Consider the following 19,045-nt stretch of genomic DNA (forward strand, 5'->3'; position numbering starts at 1 on the left):
GTTCAGAGCAGATACCATCTTTAAAGTGAATTCCTGAGGCTGAGCCCGTGCCCTGCGCTACCCACTATGCTTGTTGGTGGGAAAGGACGGTGAAATCACACGTGGAGGTTTGAACCCGGGCTGAAGGGGCGAAGGGAGCAGCCGTCTGCCATCTTGCGGGAGGCGGGGCGGGGGAGCGCAGGACCCCATGAGCACGGGTGGCTGTGACACCCGCAGGGCCGCTGCGGGCGTCAACCTGCGCGCCCCAACCTGCGCGCCCCAACCTGCGCGCCCCAGGCCCGGAGGCGGTCTCGCGGCGCAGGGGCGGGCGGGGCGGGGCGGGGCCGGCGGGCGGGGCGGGGCGGGGCCGGCGGGCGGGGCGGGGCCGGCGGGCGGGGCCTGCGCACCTCCGGCCGCGGCGGCGCCCTTCCGCACCGCAGACATCGCCGCCAGGTGGCGCCCTCCCGAGGCTGTTGACCCCTGCGGGCCGCCGTCGCCGCGCTCGGCATTCCCCCGCCGTTCGCCTCCGCGGCGTCGGGCTCCCGAGCTCTCGGCGGCGGCGCGGCGGTCGCACCCCTAGGTTCCCCGCTGGCGACCGGAGGAGATGGCCCCCTGAGCGGGCCCGAGCCGGGAGCGGCGGGCGGGCGGGCGCCGCGGCCCAGGCCCGGCTCGGCGGGCGGGGTGCGGGTCGCGGCCTCTTTGTCTCCAGGGCGGCGGGCGCGTCCGCGGGGCTCGGGGCGGAAGTCCCGCCGCGCTCGCGGCGCCCCGGACGGCGGCGGCCGCGCCATGAGCGACATCCGCCACTCGCTGCTGCGCCGGGACGCGCTGAGCGCCGCCAAGGAGGTGCTGTACCACCTGGACATCTACTTCAGCAGCCAGCTGCAGAGCGCGCCGCTGCCGCTCGTGGACAAGGGCCCCGTGGAGCTGCTCGAGGAGTTCGTGTACCAGGTGCCCAAGGAGCGCGGCGCGCAGCCCAAGGTGCGGCGGCTGGGCGGCCGGGGGACCGCGGCCGGAGGGCACTGCGCCCTCTCCCCGTCGCGGCGGCGATGTTAGCCGGGCTCGCTCGCGCCCGTGGCCTGGCTCCTCCGCAGCCCTAACGACCTCCCCGGGTCCTGGGCATGGCTCCTCCGTGTGCCTGCTTGGCGCGGCGGTGACAGCCGTGCCGCCCTGGCGTTAGGGAGACACCTTGAGGGCCCCGGGAGGGTGCGCCGTGCTGTGCAGTGGCCTTTCCTGGGAGTAACGGCAGAGGTGCCCTCCCTGGCACCGGGCTGGGGGGGGGGGGGTCCCCGGGGAAGGGAGCGGCTGTGTTCTTACTGTCTGAATGAATGTGCATGCTGAAGCCAAGTGTCTCATCGCTTCTCCCGGGTTTGTTTTTATAGAGATTGAATTCACTTCAGGAGCTTCAACTGCTTGAAATCATGTGCAATTATTTCCAGGACCAGTCCAAGGACTCTGTCCGGCAGATTATTTTCTCGTCCCTTTTCAGCCCCCAAGGGAACAAAGCGGATGACAGCCGGATGAGCCTGTTGGGGAAACTGGTCTCCATGGCAGTGGCCGTGTGTCGAATCCCAGTGTTGGAGTGCGCGGCCTCCTGGCTCCAGGTACTTCTGTGGGAATAGCCTCCTCCCCAGGCCCGGGGAGGAATGTTCAACTAATTGGGTTTCTTGAGAGGCCTTTGCCGCGTGCGGTCTGTCTGGTTCATGTCACTACCCCGTATGCTCATGCCCCAGGCCTATCTTTACATACAAGTGGTAACCATTCTTGAGAAAACAGTAGCTTGTGATGGAACATTAATTTCAAAAAGAAAGGCTCTGTCTTTGGAACAAGTGAAAAATCCCTTTTCTTAGTTGAAAGTGATAGGTGGGGTTGTGAAAACTGCTCTGCATGCAGCCTCAGAGATAGGATTTGTTTCTTTAAGATCATTACGAGTCATTGTGGCACCTTTGCTTGTCTTCTATACCGTTAGGTCCGTCGGCATGGGTGTTGTTTGCATTGTCCTAGGATGACATTACAGAGTGGATGGCTGTTCTAACGGAGAGGGACATAAGAGCTTTCCAGAGTGTTTTTATTTATTTACTTTTTAGAGAGAGAGAGCAAGGGAGAGGGATAGAGAGATAGAAACATCGATGAGAGAGAAACATCATCGGTTGGCTGCCTCCTGCACGGCCGCCACTGAGGATTGGGCCCGCAACCGACGTACATGCCCTTGACCAGAATCAAACCTGGGACCCTTCTGCTGATTGATGCTCTATCCACTGAGCCAAACCAGCTAGGGCTCTAGAGTGTTTTAAATATCAAAGGAAAAGTGTCTCTTTACAGTTGATGTTTTGTTAGATGGTATTTCGGAAGATACATTTTGTTTTCCTTTTTTGTTACTTAGGGTCTTTGAGAATTTGATAATCTACTTAGAGTAATTTTTAACAGATTTTTAAAAAATGTATTTTTATTGATTTCAGAGAGGAAGGGAGAGGGAGAGAGAGAGATAGAAACATCAATGATGAGAGAGAATCATTGATTGGCTGCCCCCTGCACACCCCTCACTGGGGATCAAGCCTGCAACCTGGGCATGTGTCCTTGACTGGAATCAAACCCAGAACCCTTCAGTCCGCAGGCCACTGCTCTGTCCACTGAGCCAAACCAGCTAGGGCTTAAGTGAGATTTATTAATATTCTCACCGATGCTAACAGAATTTATTGCATTCAGTTTCACAAACCTGTTCATTCCCAAGTTCTTGAAATGATTTTTAAAAATTGTATTTAAATATTTTCCTTGTAACCTTTTTTAAAAAATCCTCACCCAAGGATATGTTTTTATTGATTTTTTGGAGAGAGAGAGAGCAACATCTATGTGAGGGAGAGACATCAATTGGCTGCCTCCTATATCCACCCCAACTGGGGATTGAACCTGCAACCTAGGTGTGTGCCCTGACCCAAATCAAACTCGGCAACCTTTTGGTGTATGGGGTGACGCTCCAACCAACTGAGCCACCGGGCCAGGGCATCTTGTAATCTTTCTTATCATTAAAATCTGTCTAGTGAGCCCTGGCTGGGTAGCTCAGTTGGTTGGAGCATCGTCCTCATACGCCAGGGTTGTGGGTTCGATCCCCTGTCAGGACACATACAAGAATCAACCAAGTGGAACACTAAATTGATACTTTTCTCTAAAATTAATTTTTAAGAATTTTGGCTAGCAAAAAGATACATTTTTGTTTTTTGGGGTTTTTTTTGTAGTACACAGGCAAATCTCAGTGGAGTCTGTGCCTTAAATCTCATCAGTATGATTTCTGGGGCATCTGAATTGATCATGTGCGCTGTCTTTAACCTTAAGATTACCTCTAGGCCTTAGTCTAGTGAAGTCAAGCTTAGCCTTTTGTGACCATCACAGGATTTTCTCTCTCTCTCTCTCTCGGCGCGGTCGTGCTGGCATTCTGGCAGCAGGAGAGCAGATTTGAACAGCAGGACGGGGTCTCTGTGGTCTGGGTAGGGGTTTGCCGCACTGGGAGGGGCTGCAGCCTCCTCCCGAGGAAAGGGAGAGGTGGGTGGTGCGGTGTCATGGGCAGAGTTTAGCCTGAATGGACCATCTGGCCCGCTGTCTCCATGCAGTTTGCCCTGGAGGCCACGATGGGGCCTGGGACTGTGGCGTCCCCGGCAGCCGGTGAACGTGGCAGTACTCACAGATCGGCGTCTGAGTGCAAGGGAGAGGGCCGGGGCGGGTGGGGGTGTAGGGCTGGGGAGTGTCAGGGAAGCCGTGGGAGGACAGAGCTGTGAGAATGGAGCGGCCGCTCTCACCCCTGAGGTAGTTCCCAGACTCTCCGGGCCCTTTAGGCGGTAGCAGCCATTCATTTTCACCATTGGAGTCTCAGCTGCAGGTTCACAGAAGGTGTCAGAAATGATGTTTTCCTAAGGAAACTTCGAAGCAAGGGCCGGCAGGCCTTTGACGAGAGGGCAAGAAAATATCTATCTTAGGCTTTGCGGATCTTGCCGTGTCTGTCACAGCAGCCTAGACAGTAGGCGAGCCTGTCGCAGGGCTGTGTCAGGACCACCGCGTTCACAGCAGCCGAGGGGGTGCAGTTGGGCCGTGGGCTTGAGTTTGCCAACCCCTGCGGCAGAGCAAGCCCCCAGGTCCTTGCCCGCTGGAGGGTTCTGCCCGGGCTGGGGGCCGGTTTCACCAGATGTGCGCAGCTGCTGGTCGCCAGCCCGCGACCCCCGTGGTCACGCGCTGTGGCTTCTTTGCAGCGGACGCCCGTGGTCTACTGCGTGCGGCTGGCCAGGGCCCTGGTGGATGACTACTGCTGCTTGGTGCCCGGCTCCGTGCAGACGCTGAGGCAGATCTTCAGCGCCAGCCCTCGCTTCTGCTGCCAGTTCATCACCTCCGTCACCGCGCTGTACGACCTGTCGTCAGGTATGTAGCTCACCTTGACTCCCCAGTGGATGTTCGCCCCTTTTGCCCTTCCTCCCTCCTGTCCACACTCACAGGTATTTTTCCCTGAGCTTTTGAGTTTGTTGCCAACGTCAAGTGCGTAAGCACGTGCTTCCTCAGAACAGGCCCTTCACTTACATAACCACATCATGGCCGCACCTGAGAACGGAGTATCGCGAGGACACAGGTGGCTGTCTCTCAGATAGCCTGTGTCAGGCCTCCCTGATGGTCTCATTATGTCTCCGGTAGCCTCCTCTCCCCCTGGGGGTCGGGAGAACTCAGGACCCAGCTCAGGAGCATGCATCGCACGGAGCCGTCATGTGGCTTTGGTCTTTAAGTCTAGAACAGTCCCCAGCGGTTAAAAACATGTCTTAGGGCACTGACTGTTTAAAGAGCTCGGGCCTGTTGTTTTGCAGAATGTCCCTCAATTTGGATTTCTTTGTTTCCTACTGAGAAGATTCAAATGAAACATTTTTGGCAACGGGCCTTCCTCAGTGTGATGTGTCCTCAGTGCCTCGGACTAGGAGGTGGGCCCTCGGGCCTGCTCTCGGTGAGGTTTTTATTTTTATTTTTAATATATTTTTACTGATTTCAAAGAGAGGAAGGGAGAGGGAGAGAGAGATAGAAACATCAATGATGAGAGAGAATCACTGATCGGCTGCCTCTTGCACACCCCACACTGGGAATCAAGCCCACAATCTAGGCGTGTGCCCTGAACGGGAATCGAACTGTGACCTCCTGGTCCATAGGTTGATGCTCAACCACTGAGCCACACCAGCCGGCGTGGTGAGGATTTGGAGACTTCCTTAGCAAGATGCCAGGAGAGGTCCTCAGGTGGCCATTAGATGGCATTTGACTTCAGCTGGAAGAAGCCCTTGTCCTTGTGGTCAGATTTTATGCAGACTCCCAGTAAAGACACCCAATAAATAGCTTCCCAGCTCTGGTTGAATTGGGGCAAAAGCTGTGGCCCTGATTTCCACTCGGGGCAGTTAGGGCCTTGCCCTGGTGAGCAGCTTGCTCTGCAGAGCTGCTCAAAGCCGATTTTCTCTTCCAGGTTCCTGCTCTGCTCTTGGCTCTTGCCCTCAAGGACTGACAAACAGTCTCCATTAAAAAAGAAAAGGAAGTTATTGATTTGAAAGAGGGGGAAGGGTGAGGGGGAGAGAGAGAAACATAGATGTGAGAGAGAAACATCGATCGCTGACTCTTGCACGCCCCCTCTGGGAGATTGAGCCCACAACCGAGGCATCTGCTCTGACCAGGAATCGAACTGGTGAACTCCTGGTGCCTGGGATGATGCTCAACCAATTGAGCCACACCGGCCAGGGCAGCTGTCTGTTACCTTGATCTAGTAGCTAATAGCTGTTAGTAGTTGGGAACACTATTCAGGGCTTTGCTTTCCATTAGGAAAGATTTAGTTAAACCTAGTTCACCGCTTCCTGGTTGCCCTTTTAGTCTACAGTTATTCTAGGCCAGTGGTCAGCAAACTGCGGCTCGCGAGCCACATGCGGCTCTTTGGCCCCTTGAGTGTGGCTCTTCCACAAAATACCACATGCAGGCGCGCACGTATAGTGCAATTGAAACTTCGTGGCCCATGCACAGAAGTCGGTATTTTGTGGAAAAGCCACACTCAAGGGGCCAAAGAGCCGCATGTGGCTCGCGAGTCGCAGTTTGCCGACCACTGTTCTAGCCCAACAGGGACAGAAATTGGCCTTAGTATTAGGAAGGGGTTGACTAACATGGAAAAAGAAATGACGTTCAGAGAACACCACTAACGTTCTAGAATGGATGTGGGCCATAGTCTTTTTCTCTCAAGCCAGCTTGCCAGGCCGGCACGTCAGTACGCCGTTCTGTGGAGTGTGATTGACATGAAAAGCTGTGCGCACTGAATGTGCAACTGCTGAGTTGGAGAAGCGGGAATCCCGGCGCACAGCGGCAGCCTAGAGGGCTGGGCCCGGGCTCTGCCATCAGAATGGCGAAGCTGCTGCCCCAGGACGCTTCTGGGGGCAGGAGAGATTCCCGGGGAGTCAGTGCCTTCAGGGCCACCCAAAGGGAGGAGCTCCCCAAACCCAGCAGGACCTCTGAGGCTCGAATGGAGCTGAGAGCTCAGGTCTGCGTAGGAAGGTCCTAGGGATTATGTACTCGAGTGCACACATGTACACAGGCTCACACGCGTACCCCGCCTTCAGGTTCTCAGAGGCGCCTCAGCTTAGGTCGGGTGCTGGGGGGGAGGAGGGAGAGCGTATGCCAGAGAAGTGAGTGTGAGACTGGTGTTTCCCAGGCAGGAGTGTCTCGGGGGGAATTGGGGATCACACACAGGGTCGCCCACTGTTTATGTTGTCACATAAGAGTCATAGGCAGCTGCTCCCTGCTGTTGCCATCACTTCATAGCAGAAGGAATCGGACTGGGGGGGTGGGGGTGCGGTGGCGTAACACCCAAACACAGGCAGCATCTCAGGGAGAAAGCCTCGGAGCCTTTCACCGACGTCTCCCCACCCCCACACTCTTGTCTGGCTCTGGCGGGGCTCTGTCCTGAGCTGAGGGGAGCACAGCCCACTCCCTGCACAGCCACCGAAGGGTATCGCACACCGATCCCAGAGCCGCTGACCCCAGGGCCACGCCGTGTGGCCTTGTTAAGAGCCGGACCACCTGGGGTCAGGTCTGGGCCCACCACATATGTTTGATGAGTCCTGGGGAAATTAGCATCGCTGTGCCTGTTTCCTCTGGGGTTGTTTGAGGGTTACATGTGTTCATCTGTGGAAAGGAATTAGACCGTTGCCGGGAACATCGTAAGCCCAAAGTCAATATCAGCGTTTGTTTTCATTGTTCTTCTCTAAGCCGTAGAACGCGCCAGGTCCTAGAGTCACAGGAGGTCAGGCTGTCGCTTAGACAGGAAGCTGAGGTGGCCCTTGGCAGCTGACATCACTGGCTGATCTCTGCTCCTCGAAGGCCACCGTAGCTCATGTGCCTGGAGGAGACGCCAACACCACAGCGAAGTGTACTCTCCAGGGAGGGGTGAAGTGTGTGAAGCTGGGACATGAGAGGTGTGGAATTTGATTTAAAATGACACACAGAACAAACTTCCCTCAAGGCGGTGGAGTTCTCGGGAATTGCCAAGTTCACGAGTATTTCTGAGCCCTGCCTCGGCCAGGCGGTCCTGATACTAAGGCAGGAGTCCCAGCCCTCGTGGAGGGGATGTCCAGGGAACGGGACAGAAAACAGACGAGCAGGGAAGTAGATAATGTGGGTGTGGGGTGATGAGTACCGTGAACCTGGGGCTCCACCCCCCTCCGCCCACTTCTGTCCCTGGGGCCGGAAACCCTCCTGACTTGGCGTATCTTTGCAGACGACCTCATCCCACCGCTGGACTTGCTCGACATGATTGTCTCCTGGATCTTTGAGGACTCGAGGTTGATTCTCATCACCTTTTTAAATACTCCAATTGCAGCCAACCTCCCAATAGGGTTTTTAGAGCTCACCCCGCTCACTGGATTGATCCGCTGGTGTGTGAAGGCCCCTCTGGCTTATAAAAGGAAGAAGAAGCCCTCCTTGTCCAATGGCCACGTCGCCACCAAAGCCGCCCCGGACTCGGCAGGGCTGGACAGGGACCCCCACCTCCTGTACTCCAAGCTGCACCTCAGCGTCCTGCAGGTGCTCATGGTGCTGCAGGTGCACCTCACCGAGAAGAACCTCTACGGGCGCCTGGGGCTCATCCTGTTCGACCACATGGTCCCGCTGGTTGAGGAGATCAACCGGCTGGCGGACGAGCTGAACCCCCTCAACGCCTCCCAGGAGATCGAGCTCTCCCTGGACCGCCTCGCCCAGGCCTTGCAGGTGGCCATGGCCTCCGGAGCCCTGCTGTGCACGAGAGGTGGGTGGCTCCCTGCCTAGGCCTTCCTGGGGGAGGGACACCACAGTCCACCCCACAGAACACAGGGGCTCCTGGGCCAGTACCGAGCGCTGCCTCTTCTGGGACTTCTTCCCGTTAGTGAACGGGGGAGGAGGGGGGGACTCGGGACATCCCCAGGCAGAGCACTGTGACCTGATGTCGCTGTGGCTCCTGGCCATCGCTGCCAGGACAGGTGTGAGAGCTGAGTATCTTTCCTCTCAGGCAAGCTTCTCTTTCTGCAGAAGATTCCCTTTAATTCCTTTTTTATTGAGGCATAATTTACATGCAGTAAAATGCATAGATTGAAATGCATAAAGCATTCCCCTCCCCTGTTTTAAGGTTCCTTAATTCTGCATTTTAGTGCTTGATGGCTCAGGCGAATGGGCCTGTGCTGATGACACACCTGTGTTTGCCCTTTTTTTTTTGGTCATTGATTCCAGAGAGAGGAAGGCAGAGGGGGAGAGAGAAACATTGATGTGAGGGGGAAACATGGCTCAGTTGCCTCCCATACGCACCCCAACCGCAGATCAAACCTACAACTTGGATATGTGCCCTGACCAGGAATCGAACCAGCAACCTTTGGTGTTCGGGGCGACACTCCAACCAACGGAGCCACACCGGCTAGGGCTGTGCTCCCCTTTGAACCGTTGGCTCCCAGAAGCTGCCCGTGTCCCCAGGCTGTGGTCTCTGGTGACGGGTTTCCCTCTTACCAGGCTCTTGCCCTGGGCGGCGATCTGCCCGGGGGAGCCCTGCCTCGGGGCCTCCCAGCTTCGGACGTTGCCGATACAGCTGCCACTCCCTAAGCGAGACAGTCTATTTGGGGCTCGTTTGTTAAAGCAAACGCTGAGGAAAGAGAGAACAGCTTCTGAACGATGCCAGGGAACTGGAGTGTCGGGCAGCATTGCCGTCTCACTGGCCCCTCAGCAGCCGCCAGAGAACATTCCATCCTGTTTTCTCCGTCCGTGCCTTAACGACCTATCTCCTTGGTTTCAGATGACCTGAGGACCTTGTGCTCCAGGCTCCCCCACAATAAGTAAGTGCCCTCTCAAGACTTCGGGTCGGGTGGGGGTGGAAGGGGGGTGCGGGGCAGGGTGGACCCCTGTCCTGGCCCGCAGGCTCCAAAGCTTCTGGATATAAGGAGGCCCTTAAGGACTGATGATAAGGGGGCAGATATGAGGACATAACCCGCCTGAGAGGAAGGCCAAGTCAGGGTCAATCAGAGATGAAGAAGGCGAAAAGGTGGTCATCTTGCCGGAGTCGAGGAAAGAAGCCGGAACCAGCTGAGAGCGTCACGCTCGCTCCGCGCTGTGCGTCCACAGCTTTGCGGTGATGCCGGTGCGCAATGCCGGTGACGCTGAGCCGGGTCGCCCTTTGGGAAACGGTGCGGAGCCACCGCCCTCGGGCACAGTGTGTCGGTCAGGCCAGCGCCTGGGCATCCTGCGGCACTGCCGGAGCTGAGCGTGGTTCTGTCTGGTTGGCTGTGGTGCTTGGGTTGTCTCTGCCTGGCTCTGAGCCTCGGTGGACCCCCTTGTAAATGGGGGCACTGACTCAGCTGCCTCCTGGGGTTGTAGTGAGGACCAAGCGGGGTGACACTTGTGAATGTCTTAGCATGGCCTGCGCCATCTGGGACTCCGCATAATGGTTGGTGGTTGTCCTTTGGGGAAGCAGTGATCCTGGGGTGGGAAGCAGGAACTGTGGTCGCACAGCCTCTGGGAAGAATTCCCGCCTCACTGCTTCCTCTCCGTGACCTCAGGCAGGTTCCCTACCTCCCACCGCCTCCCTTCCCTGTCAAGTCCAGAAAGACTGTTCCAGCCACATGTCCTGCCTCCTCCGTGGAGCACTGGGAGCAGTGCTTGTTTTGTTGAGTATCTAAGAAGGGTTAGCTGCTGTCACTTTTACTGCTATTTCCATAATTTAGGGGTTCTACTTAATCTAATTAATTTCACCGACTCTAAGAGGCAGAAGTTATGCACAAAAATGTTTCATGCAAATGTAGTGTTATTAGCAGAAAGCTGGAGGCCACCTGACGCTCCGACGGGTGGGCTGCTCATCACTGTGCAGTGTTACACCGGGTTAGGCAGGTTTCCCCTGAAGGTCGTCATTGTGGCCAGCGGCTGGGGGAGGGTTACCTCAGGATGGAACATTGTATCCCCCAAAAGCAGACACTGGCAGCTCACTGCGGAAAGGTTTCTAATGTGTCTGGTTCGGCGGTTCTCAACCTGTGGGTCGCGACCCCTTTGGGTGTCGAACGACCCTTTCACAGGGGTCGCCTAAGACCATCGGAAAACACATATATAATTACATACTGTTTTTGTGACTAACCACTATGCTTTAATTATGTTCAATTTGTAACAATGAAAGTACATCCTGCATATCAGATATTTGCATTATGATTCATAACAGTAGCAACATGACAGTTATGAAGTAGCAACGAAAATAATTTTATGGTTGGGGTCACCACCACATGAGGAGCTGTGTGAAAGGGTCGCGGCATCAGGAAGGTTGAGAACCGCTGTTCTAGTTGAAAGCAGAGGCCGGGCTGGGAGCAGGAGGGAGCAGAGCCAGGAGCAGGCCTGTCGCGGAGGGGGCGGCCTGAGACGGCTTTCCAGTGGCCAGGAGTTGGTCCTTTGAGGCTGACCGCGTGGGGCTGAGGTCTGGCAGCTGGAGGTTAAGGAGCTCTGCTGATCCTGCTGGGCGAGGAGAATGAAGTCAGACAGGATGAAACTGGTCAGAGGAAGAAACCCGTCAGGGTGTGTCAGGAGGGAGTGACATTGAATTCGGGGGACAGAGGATTTCCGGGAACAGAGCAAGGAGAACGCAGCTGGAGGAGGTGCTCGGCACCTCGGGCTTGGGGGTCACTGAGGGTGGAAGGGGGCCTGGGTGGGGTGGGAGGGGACGCCCCTGAGGCCTGGGAGTGAAGGAGCCAGTGGCTAGGGGGTGGGAGTGGGACGGGAGTGGCCCCTGCAGGGGTCAGGCTGGGTCCCGCCTGTCCAGGACTCTGGGTGTCCGGGAGCCCGCTTTTGTGTCGTTAAGAAGGACTCTGAGGACGCTGGCCTGCTGCCTGCTTGCTGCAGCCTCAGTCACGACGCCCCTAAGTGTAGACAGTTGAGGCTGAAGGCAGGCACCGAGGCTGCCCCTGTGGACTGCAGCCCCTCCCCCTGTCCTGTGCCCGCCTCCTGGGCATCTAGGGTTTCTCAGGTCCCTCCCCCGCATTGTCACCTTGTCACATGCAAGGTCCTGGCTTTTCCCCTGCTGGCCCTTCCTCTCTTCTCTACCCCGTCCCAGTCTCATCCTGTCACCCCCTCCTGTTCCTCCCCAGCCACAAACCACCCTCTGTCTCCCTGTTCCGTTTCCCCGTCTGGGAACCTGCGTGTTCTCTACCCGCCTCCGGTGCCTCTCGGTGCCTGTGTGAGGGCTGTGTGTGGCCAGGCCTCTCTCCTGCCTCCCCATGACACCAAGTCCAGGGGCCAGGGCCAGCCCGACACCGCGTGGCAGATGCCGCCATCTGGGATCCGCGTGCTAACCCTTCTCCTTGTGTTCGCAGCCTGCTGCAGCTGGTGATCTCGGGGCCCGTGCCACAGTCGCCCCACGCGGCCCTCCCCCCAGGGTTCTATCCTCACATCCACACGCCACCGCTGGGCTACGGGGCCGTGCCTGCCCACCCCGCTGCCCACCCCGCCCTGCCCACGCACCCCGGGCACACCTTCCTCTCGGGCATGGGGTTTCCATTCAGGCCCATCCGCTAGGCTGACCCCACCAACGCCGAGCGGCACCGTGCCTTCCACGCCTGGGCGGAGAGCCTTCCAGAGCGGGTGCGGCCCGTGAGGAGGGCCTCGGGAGGCGGCCAGCGGCCCCTGCTCACCAGCACTGTCCGGGGCAGGAGATCTGTGACATCGCAGCCCAGGCGCCTCCTACCTGGCTGCGTTGGTGAGAGTCCAGATGGACAGACGAAAGGAAATGAATGTGTCCAGCCCTCCACGGAGCCACACGGGCGTCTTTCAGAGATGCCATCCTAAGCACCTGCTGTCTCGTGTGTCCGGGGACACGGGTGAGCGAAGCAGCGTTTGCACGTCCACTTGTCCGCTTCTTTCCTGTGATTGGGGTGTGCTCCTGCCGTAGACACGGGGCCCCCCCCCCCGTAGCTCCGTGAGCTCCCGGCCGAACCTGTGGTCTCCAGCTGACGCCGGCACCTGGCGCCGTTCGCGGGAACCTGTGGCGGTTGCCTGTCACCAGTGAAAGGGGCATCTCTGTTCCAGTGGGGTCTAGTTTTCTTTCATATGTTCAAATAAATCTTTTCTAAACAGTTGTGTAGGCTTTATGGACTGTGTTTTAAGAACTTATCACCGTGAGCTGCAGCGGCTTCCTCCCCAGCCCCACGATCAGGGTGAGGAGGGTGGATACACTGCTAGCCGCTCCTTTTGACTGACACCAGAAAGGCCCGTTCTTTTGTGTTCAATTCCATTACCCCTGTTTCTTGTTTATGGATAAACCCGCTGGGGCCAGAGCAGGACGGAAGGAAAGCACTTGCTCTTGGTGAGACGCATCCACTGCCACTGGCTGGGTTTGGAATTTAATTCTGGTACCAAGTGCTCCTGAAAGGACAGAAGCCCCCATGGCTACAAGACCAAGGATGTTCAAGCTTCATCTAGAGCAGCGGTTCTCAACCTGTGGGTCGCGACCCCTTTGGCGGTCGAACGACCCTTTCACAGGGGTCGCCTAAGACCATCCTGCATATCAGATATTTACATTACGATTCATAACAGTAGCAGCATTACAGTTATGAAGTAGCAACGAAAATAATTTTATGGTTGGGTCACAACATGAGGAACTGTATTTAAAGGACCACTGATCTAGAAGGTCGTTCGGAAGGTTGTTTGGCTGTCCAGTCTAATTAGCATATTATGCTTTTATTATAGATGGTGTGGAGCAATGCATACCACTGGCCTCCTCACCCATGATCTGCTAATTCAACCCCTGAAGCTAGAAAACAGTAGTTTTGATCCCCATTTGGGAATTTTTGAATACAGGGGGCGGATGGGAAGTTTTAGTGAGGGAATTTGCACACCCAGTTTACTCAAAGTGTGCAATTCGGTGGTTGTCAGTATACTTTCAGAGTTGTGCAACCATCACCACTATTTTTATTTTTAAGAAATTAAATATTGTTGAAAGTATCTGGTTTTTCTCCACTGACCCCTTCTAACCTGCCCCGTCCCCCACCCCAGGCCTTCACCACCCTATTGTCTGTGTCTGTGGGTTATGACCACTATCTACTTTAAAACGTTTCATCATCCCCAAAAGAAACCTCACGCTCAGTAATCTCACCCCCTCTCCTCCCAGCCCCTGGCAACCATCTATCTTCTGTCTGTATGGATTGGCCTTTTCTGGCCATTTCGTATACACAGTCCTGCGACGCGGTCATTTGTGTTCGGCTTCTTTCACTGAGCACCATGTGTTCAAGGTTCCTCGGGCTGTGGCAGGGGCAGTCCTTCATGACTTTTTCTGTGAATCCTCGTGGAGGATATGCTTACTGATTTTAACGAGGGGAGAGGGAGGGAGAGGGAACTATTGATGTGAGAGAGAGCATCGATGGCTGCCTTCCAGAAATGCCCCAGTTGGTGATCGAACCCACAACCTAGGTATGTGCTCTGACCAGGAATCAAGCCTGCGACCTTTTGGTGCACTGAACGATGCTCCAATCAGCTGAGCCACCCGGCCGGGCAGCACTGCCTTCCTTTTAATGGCCAATTAAAGTGAGACCATTGTGTGGACATTCACCCATTCATTAGGCGGTGGACACTGGAACCTTTGGCTTTTATGAGTGATGCTGCTACAAACAAGGTTATGTTCCAATTCTCTTGGGTGCGCGCACACACACACACACACACACACACACATACACACACACATTTACATGGAAACACTGTACAGTATTTTTAAAAAATATATTTGTAGCCGAAACTGGTTTGGCTCAGTGGATAGAGCGTCGGCCTGCGGACTGAAAGGTCCCAGGTTCGATTCCGGTCAAGGGCATGTACCTGGGTTGCGGGCACATCCCCAGTAGGAGATGTGCAGGAGGCAGCTGATCGATGTTTCTCTCCCATCGATGTTTCTAGCTCTCTATCTCTCTCCCTTCCTCTCTGTAAAAAATCAATAAAATATATTTTAAAATATATATATATATTTGTATTGCTTTCAGAGGGGGAGAGAAACATGCTATATAATAAAAGGGTAATATGCAAATTGACCCTAACAGCAGAACAACTGGTCGCTGTGACATGCCCTGACCACCAGGGGGCAGACACTCAACACAGGAGCTGCCCCCTGGTGGTCAGTGGACTCCCACAGGGGGAGCTCCTCTCAGTGACAGTGGTGGGAGCCTCTCTGCCTCTTTGGCAGCGCTAAGGATGTCTGACTAACGGCTTAGGCCTGCTCCCTGTGAGGGCTCCCAGGCTGCCAGAGGGATGTCTGACTGCCAGCTTAGGCCCAATCCCCTGGAGAGCGGGCCTAAGCCAGCAGGTGGACATCACCCAAGGGGTCCCGGACTGCAACAGGGCACAGGCTGGGCTGAGGGACCCCCCCGCCGAGTGCACGAATTTTTGTGCACTGGGCCTCTAGTCAATGATAAGAGAGAATCATCAATTGGCAGCCTTCTGCACACCCGCTCCTGGGGATTGAGCCTGCAACTAGGCATGTGCCCTTGATCAGAATCGAACCCGGGACCCTTCAGTCTGCAGGCTAGTGCTCCATCCACTGAGCCAAACTGGCTAGGGCCAGTATTTTTTAATACGGAAAATTCAGAAATAGTGTGAATAGCCATCAGCAGAGGACCAGCCATTCCCTAAGGACCCGGCAGGTTATGGCAATGGGTGAAGGTTCCAGAATTAGCCACCAGGGGGAGCTGGGCACTTTGCTTAGCTGGAGAGCACCTGGATGGTTGCTGCGCCTGGCACCCGGACCCAGGTGAGTGCTGCCAGGACCTTCGTTTTCAGGAGAAGATGGATATATATTTTTAAGCTGCATTTTCTAGACTTTAAAAATGCCACCCTTGGTGTTAGAAGTCAAGAGGAGGGTGGAGGATGGGTAATAATCAGAAGAGGCTGCTTCATGCAGTGACACGAGTGTGTGCGGTTTGTGTTGATTGATGTATGCTGATGCACACTTTTCCACATGCTGTCACACTTTAATAAAAATGCCCTCCGCCCTGGCCGGTGTGCTCAGCGGTTAGAGCAGCGGCCCGCAAACCAAAGGGTTTCAGGTTTGGTTTCCAGTCAAGGGTGTGTACCTGGGTTGCAGGTTCAATCCCTGGCCCTGACCAGGGTGTGTGTAGAAGGCAACCAATTGATGTGTCTCTCTTGCATTGATGTTTCTCTCTCTCTTCCCCCCTCCCACTCTCTCTAACAATCAATGGAAACATCCTCAGGTGAGGATTAACAAAAAGGAAAAGAAAAAAAAACACAGAAATCTTCCAGCTGCTTCAAAATGCAGTGTTTTAATGGCACCTGTGCCTTCTTCAACTGAGGAAATGATGTTCAACATCATCGCGAGTTTTTAAAATGAAAACTAGCGCCGCCAGCATGGCTCAGGGGTTGAGCACCGACCTATCAACCTGGAGCTCATGCTCCGATTCCCAGCCAGGGCACGTGTCCAGGTTGCAGGCTCCATCCCCAGTAGGGGGCGTGCAAGAGGCAGCGGGTCAATGATTCTCATCATTGATGTTTCTATCTCTCCCTCTCCCTTCCTCTCTGAAATCAATAAAAATACATTTTTTTAAAAAAAGAACTTATGAGGAGAAAAAGTCTATTACATTTATGCATGTTTATCATTTCTGTTGCCTTTTCTCCAATTCCTGAAGTTCCAAACTTCCCCTTGGTGTCCATCTGCATCTCTCAAAGTGGGATGTCAATAGATGCCACGCCTAACCGGTTTGGTTCAGCGGATAGAGCATTGGCCTGCGGACTCAAGGGTCCCAGGTTCGATTCCGGTCAAGGGCATGTACCTTGGTTGCGGGCACATCCCCAGTAGGGGGTGTGCAAGAGGCAGCTGATCGATGTTTCTCTCTCATCGATGTTTCTAACTCTCTATCCCTCTCCCCTCCTCTCTGTAAAAAAATCAATAAAATATATTTTAAAAAAAATAGATGCCACCTAGAAAGTGTCAAAGATGCCACCTAACCACGTGACAGCACCATTAGCACATTCATCGGAAACAGCGAGACGGCAGGAGAAATGGGAGTGGACTCAGAAGTTAGGAGATATGTCTGTTGCAGCGAAAGCCACATAGAACCATTGGACTTACTCAACTAGGTATATGTGTCACCTTGAAAAAAGGTAAAGGGAAGGAGAGGAGGAGAAAGGGTGGCTGGTGTTTGAGCTGGGAGCCCAGGTGTGGGCAGGAGGAAGACTCCAGGGAAACTGTATGTTGGGGAAGACACTTTCCTGTGATTTGCATCATGGGAAGGCGAGCAACCAGTCCAGCGAAGGAAGCAGAGCCTGCACAGGAGGCAGAGGGGGGAGCCCAGGCCCTTCTAGAACTCCTGGTGGCCACCGGACAAGTGTCCAGTGCTGCCAAGACGTGTAGCAAGATGAGGGATTGGTGACATGGAGGTCACTGGCGACACTAAAGGGGGCTGTCTGGTGGGGTGATGGGGTGGAGGCCAGGTTGGAGGGGGGGAAAGGGGGGGGCAGATGGGGATATGGACAGAACCACGAGGGGACATCTTTCCAGGAGAGGGGCCGCCAAGGGCAGGAGAGAGAGGGGCTGTGTGTTTTCAAGTTGGGAGAGGCTTGTCGCAGTTAGAACGCAGCAGGGGGCGGGGGGTGAAAGATTCCAGGAGGGGATTCTCTCATCCTCCGGGTCTCCCAGGAGCCAGGAGGAGGCAGAGGTAGCTGGCTCGCCCTCCCAGGCGCAGGAGGGAGGTGCTCACTCATTCTTGGGCGCCTGGCGCGCACAGCGCTGTCCCACCCACAGGTGGAAGGTAACCATTTGCCTCAGCTTACCCGGCTGAGGGAACCCAGCTGTTTCCACCTCCAAAGCTGGGCGTCTGGGCTGCCCTCGGTCCCCCAGAGCCCCTACTCTGCTGGCGAAGTCACCCCTCCGAGAGGCAAGCTCTTCAGGCACCGGCCGACGGGGAAGCCCCCGCTGGGTGCCTGTGAGGCCAGAAGAGCCCAAAGGTGGACCAAGGAGGCCCAGTGCGCGTGAGGAGGGAGGCGCTGTGACCACGAGGCTCCATCCCCCGCAGTGGGCATCCCCCCACTCCACCCAGGAGCAGTCTCTACTCCGGATCTTTGGGTGTCAGAGACTCTGAGAAGTAATGAGAACTCGGGATCAGCGAGGACTGCCCGAAGGCAGTGCTGCCAGGTGATGGGACCCTGAGACTGGCAGGTGAGGCCTCCGGAGGAGAGCGTGACGCAGGCAGGAAGCAGCTGGCGCCTCGGGGGGAGAGAGACCTGGGGAGGGGAGAAGGAGGGGGGCGGAGGGCAGGGGGAGGGGGGCGGAGGGCAGCGGGAGGGGCGTGGACGGAGCCTGACCACCGGCGAGCACACTGGAAAGGGACGGGGGTCCGGAGAGGGACGAGCTTAGGTCGCCAGTTCATGAGGGCGGCCCAGCCCTCGGCGCAGGCTGGCACACACTCCCCGCCTCGCAGGCCTGCCCTCGCGCCCCGGGGTCCAGGCGGAGGTCCGTGGTGTGGACGCGGAAGCCCCAGCAGAGCTGATGCGCCTGGATGCGGCCCTCTCACACACTCAGGGTCATCTCATTGAGAGCTGATTGCCCACCACTTAGACCCGGGCCGAGGCGCCCTGAGGCCGGGAGCCCCACCCCCACCGCCACCCACACCGCCACCCACACCCCCACACACACCCCCACACACCCCCACACACCGCGCAGCGCCTCTCGTTCTGCAAGCCCCGCGCGCAGCCACCGCCGGTCGCCAAGCCCTGCGCGCAGCGACTGTCGCCAAGCCCTGCGCACAGACGCGCGCGCCCGGGGAGGCGGCGGTGCGCACTGCTCCCCACACCGTGGGGTCCCCGCCGCGCGCACCCCGCCGCGGGGGAGCTGCCGGGCCGAGAAGGGTTAAGCCCACCGAGCTCGTGGCGGCCTAGAGTGGCGGCGGCGGGGGCCGGGGCGCGGGGCGCGGGGGCGCGCGGGCGGCGGGCGGGGGACAGGATGCGGATGCCGGGGGTACTTCCTGTGCCGGCCCCCGCCACCCCCGCCCCGGCCCGGCCGCTGCCCGCACGGACCGACGCAGGCCGGCCGGACGCACGCTCGGGCGAGTGGGCGAGCGAACGGGACCCCCGCCGGGCCGCGCCGCCCGCCCCCCGCCCGCCCCCCGCCCGCGGCCCGCGGTATCCGGGCACCTGTGGCGGCCGGCGGACCCCCGCCGGACCCGGACGGCCCCGGGCTGAGCCGAGACCGGTGTCGCCCGGCCCCTGCCGACCTCAGCCCGGCCACCCCGCCTGTCCGCCCCGGAGCTCGGAGCCGTGGCGCGCGCGAGGGTCCCGCCAGGCCAGCCTGAGCCGGCGCTGGGTCCAGGCTGTCTCCTCCCGCCCGCGCCCCAGGGAGCCGACACCAACTTCTGCTCTTGAACTCGGCGCTGCCCTTCCTTTGGCCCAGGGCCACCTCGGCAGCCCTGACAGCGGCCGACCCTCCCCGGTGCCCAGAAAGGCGCCCGGGTGCCCTTGCGCCTCCCCGGCTCCCGGATGGAGGCGCCTCGGGAAGGAGCCGGCTGAAGGCTCTCCACCTCCCGGCGCGGCTGACCACACC

General features: G+C 57.2%; 1 protein-coding gene across 1 annotated transcript; it reads left to right on the top strand.

Moving 5' to 3' along the window:
• The first annotated feature begins 682 nt into the window (after nucleotides 1-682).
• On the top strand, nucleotides 683-12,590 carry INTS15 (integrator complex subunit 15). Its single transcript, XM_081093233.1, has 6 exons — nucleotides 683-957; nucleotides 1,359-1,580; nucleotides 4,215-4,380; nucleotides 7,742-8,266; nucleotides 9,278-9,317; nucleotides 11,829-12,590. The coding sequence occupies exons 1-6, from the start codon at nucleotides 766-768 to the stop codon at nucleotides 12,028-12,030; spliced, it is 1,347 nt and encodes a 448-aa protein (XP_080949359.1). The 5' UTR covers nucleotides 683-765; the 3' UTR covers nucleotides 12,031-12,590.
• Nucleotides 12,591-19,045: the final 6,455 nt, after the last annotated feature.

Source organism: Myotis nattereri, assembly GCF_964212035.1.
Source record: "Myotis nattereri genome assembly, chromosome: 5".
Taxonomy (NCBI): Eukaryota; Metazoa; Chordata; class Mammalia; order Chiroptera; family Vespertilionidae; genus Myotis; species Myotis nattereri.